Source organism: Mixophyes fleayi, unplaced genomic scaffold (genome assembly GCF_038048845.1).
Source record: "Mixophyes fleayi isolate aMixFle1 unplaced genomic scaffold, aMixFle1.hap1 Scaffold_2132, whole genome shotgun sequence".
Lineage (NCBI taxonomy): Eukaryota > Metazoa > Chordata > Amphibia > Anura > Limnodynastidae > Mixophyes > Mixophyes fleayi.
The window spans coordinates 8910-22500 of NW_027446326.1; the positions used below are offsets into that span (position 1 = coordinate 8910).

Here is a 13591-nt window from a genome sequence, read left to right on the forward strand (position 1 = left end):
GCCCCCTCTGGTGACCTCATTGACTGTGAGAGAGCGTCCCCTCTGGTGACCTCAGTGACTGTGAGAGAGCGCCCCCTCTGGTGACCTCAGTGACTGTGAGAGAGCGCCCCCTCTGGTGACCTCATTGACTGTGAGAGAGCGCCCCCTCTGGTGACCTCATTGACTGTGAGAGAGCGTCCCCTCTGGTGACCTCAGTGACTGTGAGAGAGCTCCCCTTCTGGTGACCTCAGTGACTGTGAGAGAGCGCCCCCCTCTGGTGACCTCAGTGACTGTGAGAGAGCGCCCCCTCTGGTGACCTCAGTGACTGTGAGAGAGCGCCCCCTCTGGTGACCTCAGTGACTGTGAGAGAGCGCCCCCTCTGGTGACCTCAGTGACTGTGAGAGAGCGCCCCCTCTGGTGACCTCAGTGACTGTGAGAGAGCGCCCCCTCTGGTGACCTCAGTGACTGAGCAGAGCGCCCCCTCTGGTGACCTCAGTGACTGTGAGAGAGCGCCCCCTCTGGTGACCTCAGTGACTGTGAGAGAGCGTCCCCTCTGGTGACCTCAGTGACTGTGAGAGAGCGCCCCCTCTGGTGACCTCAGTGACTGTGAGAGAGCGCCCCCTCTGGTGACCTCATTGACTGTGAGAGAGCGTCCCCTCTGGTGACCTCAGTGACTGTGAGAGAGCGCCCCCTCTGGTGACCTCAGTGACTGTGAGAGAGCGCCCCCTCTGGTGACCTCAGTGACTGTGAGAGAGCGCCCCCCTCTGGTGACCTCATTGACTGTGAGAGAGCGCCCCCTCTGGTGACCTCATTGACTGTGAGAGAGCGCCCCCTCTGGTGACCTCAGTGACTGTGAGAGAGCGCCCCCTCTGGTGACCTCAGTGACTGTGAGAGAGCGCCCCCTCTGGTGACCTCAGTGACTGTGAGAGAGCGCCCCCTCTGGTGACCTCAGTGACTGTGAGAGAGCGCCCCCTCTGGTGACCTCAGTGACTGTGAGAGAGCGCCCCCTCTGGTGACCTCAGTGACTGTGAGAGAGCGCCCCCTCTGGTGACCTCAGTGACTGTGAGAGAGCGTCCCCTCTGGTGACCTCAGTGACTGTGAGAGAGCGCCCCCTCTGGTGACCTCAGTGACTGTGAGAGAGCGCCCCCTCTGGTGACCTCAGTGGCTGTGAGAGCGCCCCCTCTGGTGACCTCAGTGACTGTGAGAGAGCGTCCCCTCTGGTGACCTCAGTGACTGTGAGAGAGCGTCCCCTCTGGTGACCTCAGTGACTGTGAGAGAGCGTCCACTCTGGTGACCTCAGTGACTGTGAGAGAGCGCCCCCTCTGGTGACCTCAGTGACTGTGAGAGAGCGTCCCCTCTGGTGACCTCAGTGACTGTGAGAGAGCGCCCCTCTGGTGACCTCAGTGACTGTGAGAGAGCGTCCCCTCTGGTGACCTCAGTGACTGTGAGAGAGCGCCCCCTCTGGTGACCTCAGTGACTGTGAGAGAGCGTCCCCTCTGGTGACCTCAGTGACTGTGAGAGAGCGTCCCCTCTGGTGACCTCAGTGACTGTGAGAGAGCGTCCCCTCTGGTGACCTCAGTGACTGTGAGAGAGCGCCCCCTCTGGTGACCTCAGTGACTGTGAGAGAGCGTCCCCTCTGGTGACCTCAGTGGCTGTGAGAGCGCCCCCTCTGGTGACCTCAGTGACTGTGAGAGAGCGCCCCCTCTGGTGACCTCAGTGACTGTGAGAGAGCGCCCCCTCTGGTGACCTCAGTGGCTGTGAGAGCGCCCCCTCTGGTGACCTCAGTGACTGTGAGAGAGCGCCCCCTCTGGTGACCTCAGTGACTGTGAGAGAGCGCCCCCTCTGGTGACCTCAGTGACTGTGAGAGAGCGTCCCCTCTGGTGACCTCAGTGACTGTGAGAGAGCGCCCCCTCTGGTGACCTCAGTGACTGAGAGGGCGCCCCCTCTGGTGACCTCAGTGACTGTGAGAGAGCGCCCCCTCTGGTGACCTCAGTGACTGTGAGAGAGCGCCCCCTCTGGTGACCTCAGTGACTGAGAGAGCGCCCCCTCTGGTGACCTCAGTGACTGTGAGAGAGCGCCCCCTCTGGTGACCTCAGTGACTGTGAGAGAGCGCCCCCTCTGGTGACCTCAGTGGCTGTGAGAGAGCGCCCCCTCTGGTGACCTCAGTGACTGTGAGAGAGCGCCCCCTCTGGTGACCTCAGTGACTGTGAGAGAGCGTCCACTCTGGTGACCTCAGTGACTGTGAGAGAGCGCCCCCTCTGGTGACCTCAGTGACTGTGAGAGAGCGTCCCCTCTGGTGACCTCAGTGACTGTGAGAGAGCGCCCCCTCTGGTGACCTCAGTGACTGTGAGAGAGCGCCCCCTCTGGTGACCTCAGTGACTGTGAGAGAGCGCCCCCTCTGGTGACCTCAGTGACTGTGAGAGAGCGCCCCCTCTGGTGACCTCAGTGACTGTGAGAGAGCGCCCCCTCTGGTGACCTCAGTGACTGTGAGAGAGCGCCCCCTCTGGTGACCTCAGTGACTGTGAGAGCGTCCCCTCTGGTGACCTCAGTGACTGTGAGAGAGCGTCCCCTCTGGTGACCTCAGTGACTGTGAGAGAGCGCCCCCTCTGGTGACCTCAGTGACTGTGAGAGAGCGCCCCCTCTGGTGACCTCAGTGACTGAGAGAGCGCCCCCTCTGGTGACCTCAGTGACTGTGAGAGAGCGCCCCCTCTGGTGACCTCAGTGACTGTGAGAGAGCGCCCCCTCTGGTGACCTCAGTGACTGTGAGAGAGCGCCCCCTCTGGTGACCTCAGTGACTGTGAGAGAGCGCCCCCTCTGGTGACCTCAGTGGCTGTGAGAGATCGCCCCCTCTGGTGACCTCAGTGGCTGTGAGAGATCGCCCCCTCTGGTGACCTCAGTGACTGTGAGAGAGCGCCCCCTCTGGTGACCTCAGTGACTGTGAGAGAGCGCCCCCTCTGGTGACCTCAGTGACTGTGAGAGAGCGCCCCCTCTGGTGACCTCAGTGACTGTGAGAGAGCGCCCCCTCTGGTGACCTTGGTCATGGTTCCACCTCTATTGTTGCACACAGCAGTTCCAGAAACTATTGCTGGGTGATTAGGGGCAGTTGCTGGTTGACTAGTGGCAGTTGCTGGGTGATTAGGGGCAGTTGCTGGGTGATTAGTGGCAGTTGCTGGGTGATTAGGGGCAGTTGCTGGGTGATTAGGGGCAGTTGCTGGGTGATTAGTGGCAGTTGCTGGGTGATTAGGGGCAGTTGCTGGGTGATTAGTGGCAGTTGCTGGGGTCTCAGTTGCTGGGTGATTAGGGGCAGTTGCTGGGTGATTAGTGGCAGTTGCTGAGTGATTAGTGGCAGTTGCTGGGTGATTAGGGGCAGTTGCTGGGTGATTAGTGGCAGTTGCTGGGGTCTCAGTTGCTGGGTGATTAGGGGCAGTTGCCGGGTGATTAGTGGCAGTTGCTGGGGTCTCTCAGTTGCTGGGTGATTAGGGGCAGTTGCCGGGTGATTAGTGGCAGTTGCTGAGTGATTAGGGGCAGTTGCTGGGTGATTAGGGGCAGTTGCTGGGTGATTAGTGGCAGTTGCTGGGGTCTCAGTTGCTGGGTGATTAGGGGCAGTTGCTGGGTGATTAGTGGCAGTTGCTGGGGTCTCAGTTGCTGGGTGATTAGTGGCAGTTGCTGGGTGATTAGTGGCAGTTGCTGGGTGATTAGTGGCAGTTGCTGGGTGATTAGTGGCAGTTGCTGGGGTCTCAGTTGCTGGGTGATTAGTGGCAGTTGCTGGGTGATTAGTGGCAGTTGCTGGGTGATTAGTGGCAGTTGCTGGGGTCTCAGTTGCTGGGTGATTAGGGGCAGTTGCCGGGTGATTAGGGGCAGTTGCTGGGTGATTAGGGGCAGTTGCTGGGTGATTAGGGGCAGTTGCTGGGTGATTAGGGGCAGTTGCTGAGTGATTAGGGGCAGTTTCTGGGTGATTAGTGGCAGTTGCTGGGTGATTAGGGGCAGTTGCTGGGTGATTAGTGGCAGTTGCTGGGTGATTAGGGGCAGTTGCTGGGTGATTAGTGGCAGTTGCTGGGTGATTAGTGGCAGTTGCTGGGTGATTAGGGGCAGTTGCTGGGGTCTCAGTTGCTGGGTGATTAGTGGCAGTTGCTGGGTGATTAGTGGCAGTTGCTGGGTGATTAGTGACAGTTGCCGGGTGATTAGTGGCAGTTGCCGGGTGATTAGTGGCAGTTGCTGGGGTCTCAGTTGCTGGGTGATTAGTGGCAGTTGCTGGGTGATTAGGGGCAGTTGCTGGGTGATTAGGGGCAGTTGCTGGGTGATTAGGGGCAGTTGCTGGGGTCTCAGTTGCTGGGGTCTCAGTTGCCGGGTGATTAGTGGCAGTTGCTGGGTGATTAGTGGCAGTTGCTGGGTGATTAGGGGCAGTTGCTGGGTGATTAGTGGCAGTTGCTGGGGTCTCAGTTGCTGGGTGATTAGGGGCAGTTGCTGGGTGATTAGGGGCAGTTGCTGGGTGATTAGTGGCAGTTGCTGGGTGATTAGGGGCAGTTGCTGGGTGATTAGGGGCAGTTGCTGGGTGATTAGGGGCAGTTGCTGGGGTCTCAGTTGCTGGGGTCTCAGTTGCTGGGTGATTAGGGGCAGTTGCTGGGTGATTAGGGGCAGTTGCCGGGTGATTAGTGGCAGTTGCTGGGTGATTAGTGGCAGTTGCTGGGTGATTAGGGGCAGTTGCTGGGTGATTAGTGGCAGTTGCTGGGGTCTCAGTTGCTGGCTTCACACAGGATGAATCTGAGAGAGTGTTACAAGACTCAGATCCTTAGAGAGCTCGAGTATGTCTATCTCTCTGTCTCTGTCTGTATCAGTATCTCTATTTCTCTGTCTGTATCTCTGTGTATCTGTCTCTCTCTCTCTCTTTCAGTTGGTTCCTGTCTCTCTGTCTCTTTGTATCTCTGGATTTTCAGAGATAGAAGTTTGGGGAGAGTCTGGTGAGGTGGGGACAGCACAGGAGAAGTCTGGTTGGTGGAAGTGAGAGGTCTCTGTCTCTGCCTCTGTCTCTGTCATTAATCCATGTACACAGAATGTAATGTTACACCACACGTGTTATTAGATGTGTTACCTACTGTTCCTTGTGTAGGAAGATCCCCCCTAACCATGAAGAACATCTCTCCCCAGCGGTCAGACTGCTGAAGAAGAAGACAGAGGCTCAGATTATGCAGAGAGCACTGGAAGCAGAGAGAGGGGTAAGAGACTGCTCCCAGACGGAGAGAGAGGGGTAAGAGACTGCTCCTAGAAGTAGAGAGAGGGGTAAGAGACTGCTCCCAGATGGAGAGAGAGGGGTAAGAGACTGCTCCCAGATGGAGAGAGAGGGGTAAGAGACTGCTCCCAGATGGAGAGAGAGGGGTAAGAGACTGCTCCTAGATGGAGGGAGCGGCTTGTTGTCACTTTGTGTGTAATGTCAGTCAGTACCACATCACATATATATATATATACACACACATTACATATAATATTATTATTATTAATTTTTATAAGGCGCCACAAGGCGTCCGCAGCGCCGTACAGAGACAAATTACAATACAATGGGAGACAGCACAGTACAGTAAACAATAAGCACAGCAACTCAGTACGCTCAATGCACAGCTAGAGAGGGCGGGGAAGGGGGAGGGAGGATCTGCAAATCACAGGGCCCAAGAAGGAGGGCGCGGAAGGCTGGGAGACCCCCAGGGGGGAGGAGGGAGCGAGAGTGGACGTGGGGTGGAGGACCCTCGAGGAAGAGGGCTAAGTAGCTGGAGAGCAGAGTTAGAAGTGGTGGAAACAGGAGGAGAGATGGCCCTGCTCAGAGGAGCGTACAATCTAAGGGGAGGGGTGGACAGACAGAGACACAGGGGAGAGAGGGAGAGTAGGGGGACTGAGGCAGAAGATAAGGTAGGAAGTTAAGTGGGAGACAGAAAGGCTTTAAGAAAAAGGTGGGTTTTTAGGGCCCGTTTGAAACTGGACAGATTAGGGGAAGTTCTGATGGAGGGAGGGAGCTTGTTCCAGTGGAGGGGGGCAGCGCGGGCGAAGTTTTGGATACGCGCGTGGGAGGAGGTTATAAGGGGGGAAGAGAGGCGATGGTCAGAGGCAGAACGGAGAGGGCGGGATGGAGCATGAATAGAGAGGAGGGTGGAGATGTAGGGCGCAGTGGAGTTGGCGAGGGCCTTGTAGGTAAGTGTGAGGAGCTTAAAGAGGATTCTGAAGGGGAATGGGAGACAGAAGAGGAGCGGCGAGAAAGGAAGATGAGCCTAGCGGCAGCGTTAAGAACAGATCGAAGGGGATCGAGATGAGATTGGGGGAGGCCAGTGAGGAGGAGGTTACAGTAGTCCCAGCAGGAGATGATCAGAGAGTGGATAAGGCATTTGGTGGCATCTTGGGAGAGGAAGGGCCGGATGCGAGCGATGTTATGCAGCTGGAAGCGGCAGGATTCAGCAAGAGAGAGGATGTGGGGGCAAAGGAGAGAGAGGAGTCGAGGATGACACCAAGGCAGCGAATTTGGGGGACAGGGGAGATAGAGTATGTGTATATATATATATATATATATATATATATATATGTATATGTATATATATGTATATGTATAGATAGGTAGGTGTATATATAGATAGGTAGATAGATATATATATATATATATATATATATATATATATATATATATATACACACACATATACACACACACACATCACATATAATACAGATTCTTCTGTTTCCAGTTGTCCCAGATGGTCGGAGGGATTGGTTAATATTTCTCTCACCCTTTTACCTGTCTGCTGCCCCCTTATTATCCCTGTGTGTCACTATATAGACTGCCAGAACCCTGTCTATGGGGGGGACCTACAGTGATTCACGATTCATCACTCTGTGCATTTACTCATATTGCTTCGAGCCCAGTCCTGGCAGCAACGCCTACGGACATACTGCTGAGCGCAGTGTGTTATATTACCCCACGGTGCATACAGTGCCCCCCAAATAGTGCTGCAATAACCCCAAGACCCCGAGAATCACATACATACATACATACATATATATATATTCATGTGTAGGATTATGAAACTGCTGTGGAAGGTCTCGCCCTGAAGTGGGAGGAGCTGCTCACAACGGAGGAGGAGCTACAGGAATACTTTGTCAAATTTCAGCGTTTCATAAAGGTAAGAAAAACATGAAGGTGAAGATTCCACTGACATAAAGTTTATATATTTATGGAGCCTTAATATCACCTTGTAAATATAAAATAATAATAATCCTACACTGAATATTATATAAAAAACAGTATTAGACTTTATTCCATATGTGATAGTAACGTTTCCACAACCCTCAGGTCTCTTTTTCAAATTTAGTAAAAATGTTAAACTTGTAAGAAGATCAGATCAATTTTCCATGTTAAAAAAAAACATATTTACTAGACTGAGACCTATAACAATTATAATTCACACGACTGACACTTAGTAAAGAAGGAACTAATAGTAAATCCAGGAACAATACACCCTGATTCTGTCCCATATATGTGGTGTGTGAGTGTAACAGATGACAATAACTCTGTGATGATACCACCATCCAGCATATATTGTCATCCGAGGACCGGGGTATCGCTGCACACTGCTAGCAACAAGTGGCAGAGGTGACAATGTGTGCGGGCAGCGCAATCAGTGGTGGATCAAACTTAACGCGTTTCACTGCACCAGCAATTTCCTCAGACGCATGAATCTATCCCCCTGTGTCACTCACTAATCTCTCACATGTATCACTCTCCCTGTGTCACTCACTAATCTCTCACATGTATCACTCCCCCTGTATCACTCACTCTGTGTCACTCACTAATCTCTCACATGTATCACTGCCCTCTGTGTCACTCACTAATCTCTCACATGTATCACTCACTAATCTCTCACCTGTATCACTCCCCCTGTATCACTCACTAATCTCTCACCTGTATCACTCCCTCTGTGTCACTCACTAATCTCTCACATGTATCACTGCCCTCTGTGTCACTCACTAATCTCTCACATGTATCACTGCCCTCTGTGTCACTCCCTAATCTCTCACCTGTATCACTGCCCCTGTGTCACTCACTAATCTCTCACCTGTATCACTGCCCTCTGTGTCACTCCCTAATCTCTCACCTGTATCACTGCCCCTGTGTCACTCCCTAATCTCTCACCTGTATCACTGCCCCTGTGTCACTCCCTAATCTCTCACCTGTATCACTGCCCTCTGTGTCACTCACTAATCTCTCACATGTATCACTGCCCTCTGTGTCACTCCCTAATCTCTCACCTGTATCACTCCCTCTGTGTCACTCCCTCTGTGTCACTCACTAATCTCTCACCTGTATCACTCCCCCTGTGTCACTCACTAATCTCTCACCTGTATCACTGCCCTCTGTGTCACTCCCTAATCACTCACCTGTATCACTGCCCCTGTGTCACTCACTAATCTCTCACATGTATCACTGCCCTCTGTGTCACTCCCTAATCTCTCACCTGTATCACTGCCCCTGTGTCACTCACTAATCTCTCACATGTATCACTGCCCTCTGTGTCACTCCCTAATCTCTCACCTGTGTCACTCCCTCTGTGTCACTCACTAATCTCTCACCTGTATCACTGCCCCTGTGTCACTCACTAATCTCTCACCTGTATCACTCCCTCTGTGTCACTCCCTCTGTGTCACTCACTAATCTCTCACCTGTATCACTCCCTCTGTGTCACTCCCTCTGTGTCACTCACTAATCTCTCACCTGTATCACTGCCCCTGTGTCACTCACTAATCTCTCACCTGTATCACTCCCTCTGTGTCACTCCCTCTGTGTCACTCACTAATCTCTCACCTGTATCACTGCCCTCTGTGTCACTCACTAATCTCTCACCTGTATCACTGCCCCCTGTGTCACTCACTAATCTCTCACGGGTATCACTCCCCCTGTGTCACTCCCTCTGTGTCACTCACTAATCTCTCACCTGTATCACTCCCTCTGTGTCACTCCCTCTGTGTCGCTCACTAATCTCTCACCTGTATCACTCCCTCTGTGTCACTCCCTCTGTGTCACTGACTAATCTCTCACAGGTATCACTCCCTCTGTGTCACTCACTAATCTCTCACGGGTATCACTCCCCCCTGTGTCCCTCCCCCTGTGTCACTCTCCCTGTGTCACTCACTAATCTCTCACCTGTATCACTCCCTCTGTGTCACTCACTAATCTCTCACCTGTGTCACTGCCCCTGTGTCACTCACTAATCTCTCACCTGTATCACTCCCTCTGTGTCACTCCCTCTGTGTCACTCACTAATCTCTCACCTGTATCACTGCCCCTGTGTCACTCACTAATCTCTCACCTGTATCACTCCCTCTGTGTCACTCACTAATCTCTCACATGTATCACTCCTTCACTAATCTGTATTTATGGTGGGACGTGTGCGTGATTCAGAATATAGATGATATTGGGGTCCTCACTCCCCAGTCGGACACTGTCTATTGATATCATTGCCCTGATTATGGGCTGCTGGGTGAGTGGTCTATTCCTTGTGTCTCTTTGGACAAGTAAGAGTGGACCCAGCAGGTCACATTGTCCTCACCAGACCTCCTCTCTTCCAGGAGAAAGATCAGAAATGGCTGCGGCAAGTGAACAGAACAATAAAGAACAGAGATATCTACAACATGAGAGCCCGAGAGCTGAGAGTCCTTCAGGCAGAGTATGAAGAGCTGGCCAAGCGAAGGGCGAAGGTTCAGACAGAAATACAGCAATACAGCAAGTTCTACCAGTATCTGGAGATGGTGGTGGAGGCCTCATTGGAGGTAACAGAGGAGATGAATGATGATTATAATGGAGTATGAATGCGGAGGACACCTCCCACCTGTCTATACTGTAATCAGCACGTTTGTGGGAAGTTGGGAGGTATGTCATAATGAGCGACTACTATATATATATATATATATACACATACTGTATATAATGACTTACCAGCACTTCTTCTCCCCACCTCTTTACAAGCTTTCCATGCAGTGCATGTGAGCATAAGGTTTGCAGACACTGCTGTCTCAGGATTAGGTAAAGGATCTGGTCCTTTGTGGGGGAGGGGAGGGTGCGAGGTGTAAGCATGGTGATAGGCAGGGGCCCGGTAGGAGCCAGTTGGTAGGACTCGGCTCAGCTGCCTATTAAGAACATTTTAAAGATGAAGTAAAACAAGTAGCCCAGTGACCCAGGCCATGGTAGTCCACTATGAGACTGCCAGAACGACAGAAAGGAAAGAGGATTATTGCCCAGCTCATGGCACCCCACCCACCGGCCAGCCATCCAACTAGACCACCAGCTTGCCTGTGCGGTTGGGAAGACAGGAGGAGAGAATATTGTATACAGTCATATGTCTACATGTGCTGGGGATTACACCAAGATCTTTCATATGCAGCTTAGCTGCAGATAGCAGGAGGTTGCAGTAGTCAAGAAGGGAGATGATGAGAGCATGGATAAGAGTTTTGGTAGCATGTTGAGTAAGTAAAGGGCGTATTCTGGCAATGTTTTTAAGGTGGAGTCGACAGGACTGGGAGAGAGTCTGGATGTGAGGAGAGAGTCTGGATGTGACACCAAGGCAGCAGGCTTGGGAGACTGAGGTAATTGTGGCGTTACTGACAGTGAGGGAGATCTGAGGGCAGGTGGTGACTGTGGCAGTAGGGAAGATAATAAGCTCTGTTTTGGACATGTTGAGCTTTAGGTAGCGTTGGGACATCCATGTGGAGGCAGCAGAAAGACAGTTGGTTACACGAGATAGTACAGAAGGAGAGAGGTCAGGGGAAGAGATATAGATTTGGGTGTCATCACCGTAGAGGTGGTATTGGAGGTGGAATGAGGGAATTAGTACCCCAAGAGAAGAGATGTACAATGAAAAAAGTAAAGGTATGATTACCAGACTGTGTCCAGAGGGCCACTCACTAATAAAAGCACAGAACTATTTTTCTTATTTCACTTTGCCTCAGCTGGTGTCAGGACACTTTATTTAGTCTTGTGTCATTTTAGATTAAAAGAAAAAGATTCAAGCTCAGAAAATCCTACAATATGTTCCTTCACCTGTGTGAGAAATGAGGGGATCACGTATTACCGTTCCTTTAGTAAATACTGATACCCCTCTCTCTGCCAGGCCTACCACATGGTAAGTGCTCTATAAAGAGTCAGTGAGTCTAGGGAAAAGTAGGAGTCAAAGTACTGGACATCCCTTGGAGCTCAGAAGTATGAACCTACAAGCACACGGCCTAGAATAGGCCTCTACCCTAAACCTAGGTGCAGGGCAAGAGGGGCACTTATCAGATATGAGGCCACAACTGAATGAGCTAGAGTGGCTGTGATGGAAGGTCATCTACCTGTATAACCACTGTATTGTGCTCAATTACTGAGGTTTCACTGATGGATTAGATGATTATTGAAATATCGATAATGGATATAAAAGTATTGTATGACATAAATGGTGCAAAACAATGTGGATAAAATAATGGAATTTAATAAAACCAAATAACAAACAGGAAAACTAAAAAACGGTGATAAAACAGCTGAAGACAACAAGGCTGTATAAATTAAAACATCATGAAAATGCCAATGTGTATCCTCAATAGAGAGGATACAAGTCCATAAAAAGTCCTCAGTATCACAATCCACACAATGAATCTCAGTCCCAGTCAGCAGTAAGTGATTGAGGGAAAGTGAGAAATGAAACACAATATCCCTCAACGATGCCAGCCTGGGTGCAGATGGAAAGGGGTGATCCGGGGAGGATCGCAGATGTAGAGGGAATAAAACGTCGGCTAGCGGTGGAGCTCGTGAGGCTGGATGGTGGTGAAGCACGGAGATAGAGTCCTGGCGTGCGTTCCGCAGTGGAACGCAAAATATCCTGTATGACGTCACGGAAGTGGGCGTGTCCCAACACGTTTCATCTGCGGGGCAGATTTCTTCAGGGGTCTACCTGTGTCTCCAATCTCCAGAGAAACTGCCTTTATAAGGTGCTGGCGGTCTTGTAAGGATGGATGGGAAGTATGGTGCATAGAAGAGAAATGGAACTACAAGTTATATTCAGACCTCAGTCACTAAATTCTGCACATTTTGTTGCACAGAATTTGGATTTAATTTCCCAGTCTCACCACAGCCACACAACAAAGCAGAAAGAACTGCATATCATTATTCACTGCATGTAATACAAACGTATAAATAGTGTAGTATTCAACATTATGGTGAAACAAACAAACTGGTAGATTGTATCACCGGGACTTTGCACCTCTGCAAAAAATGTGCTTCTCTCCTCTAAAAAGTGTAGAATAAATATGTTTACAACAGAGCAGTAATACAAAGTACTCTGCAGTAATAAACAATGGAGATAATGGATATCCTTAAGTGGCCTAATCAGCCCTTAATCATATAGAAAATCAGTGCGAATATCTCACACTTGCTCTCCATCACCACTGTGCAACGAACATAACCCAGCATGAGCAATATTGCTTAGAGGAACGGTCAATTATTATTAATGAATGTTAGGACGTTAGAGTCTTATCCAAAGAGAGTATGGGCTGTAATAGCTGCCAGAGGTGGCTCAACTAAGTACTGAACAACCAGGTTGACTATTTATTAAAGAATGATGGTTTAACATTAGCCCTCATTGTTGGGGGACCCTACGAAGATGAATGTGTGACTCACAAATATTCCCATTGTAAATATAAAAATTCCAGGCTGGATTCTATCTCTGGGACATCATGTTGCCATGGAAACGGTGGGTGAAGCAATGGTCAGCCTCTGCAGTGAGTCAGGCATGGGAGGAGAGAAAACACAGAGAAAAAAGCTGGAAGGTTGAAACGTGCGTGGCAGCAGCAGGAGGAGAGAGATCTGAGAGAAAAGTTTGCTGGAAAGACAGAGTGTACAAGGAGACACAGAGACACCATAGCTACCACAAAAAAACTGCTGGGTGTAGTGCTGCACAGGAGAGTCTGTAGGTGGATCCCTGCAGAGAATCAGCTACCTATCAGCCTGAAGGAGATTACACAACAAAGTGAGTCTATGTGCTGTGAGGGAGTCTCCAGCTATTAGTGTACCACATGTGAGCAGAGAAGGACAGCTAGTAAGATCAAGCTTGCAGAGCTAAAAGCAGCCGAGTCCTTCACCACCCAGAGAGAGAGAAAGAGAGATGAGTGGTAACACACCAAACACTGTTACACCATTACTGCTACTACTACTCAAACTTTACAAGTTAGATCTCCTAATTGTAATCTATACATATATCATAGACTGAGTAACCTGTCAACGATATAGACAGTCGTGTAATCAGAGATCTGATGCAAATTACTCCCAAAGATACCCAAGGTAAGTAGTCCGGATTACCAACGTTTCTACAAGTGCACCAACGTTAAATAGTTAATATTATAAACTATTTAACAGTGTTAGGACTTTTATTATTGGTTTGTTATTGTTGATTTATATTTATTCCTACTGCATGTGAGAGAGTGCAGTGTGGAGAGTCGGGCGCCAGTGAATGCACACGTGGCGGCCATGTTTATTTTTGTCATTACTGTTCACCTGTTTCCATTGATTATTATCTTCCCCGTTGTTCCACTTCCCCACTCCAGAATCCTCCCT

General features: G+C 50.5%; 1 protein-coding gene across 1 annotated transcript in view; it reads left to right on the top strand.

The window, feature by feature from the left end:
• Positions 1 to 5162: 5162 nt before the first annotated feature.
• LOC142121724 (coiled-coil domain-containing protein 42-like) overlaps positions 5163 to 13591 on the top strand; it is a 19154-nt gene continuing 10725 nt past the window's right edge. The window contains exons 1-3 of the mRNA XM_075194200.1: positions 5163 to 5192; positions 7032 to 7136; positions 9580 to 9780. Coding sequence (XP_075050301.1) covers positions 5163 to 5192; positions 7032 to 7136; positions 9580 to 9780 — 336 coding nt within the window. The remainder of the gene's footprint in view (positions 5193 to 7031; positions 7137 to 9579; positions 9781 to 13591) is intronic.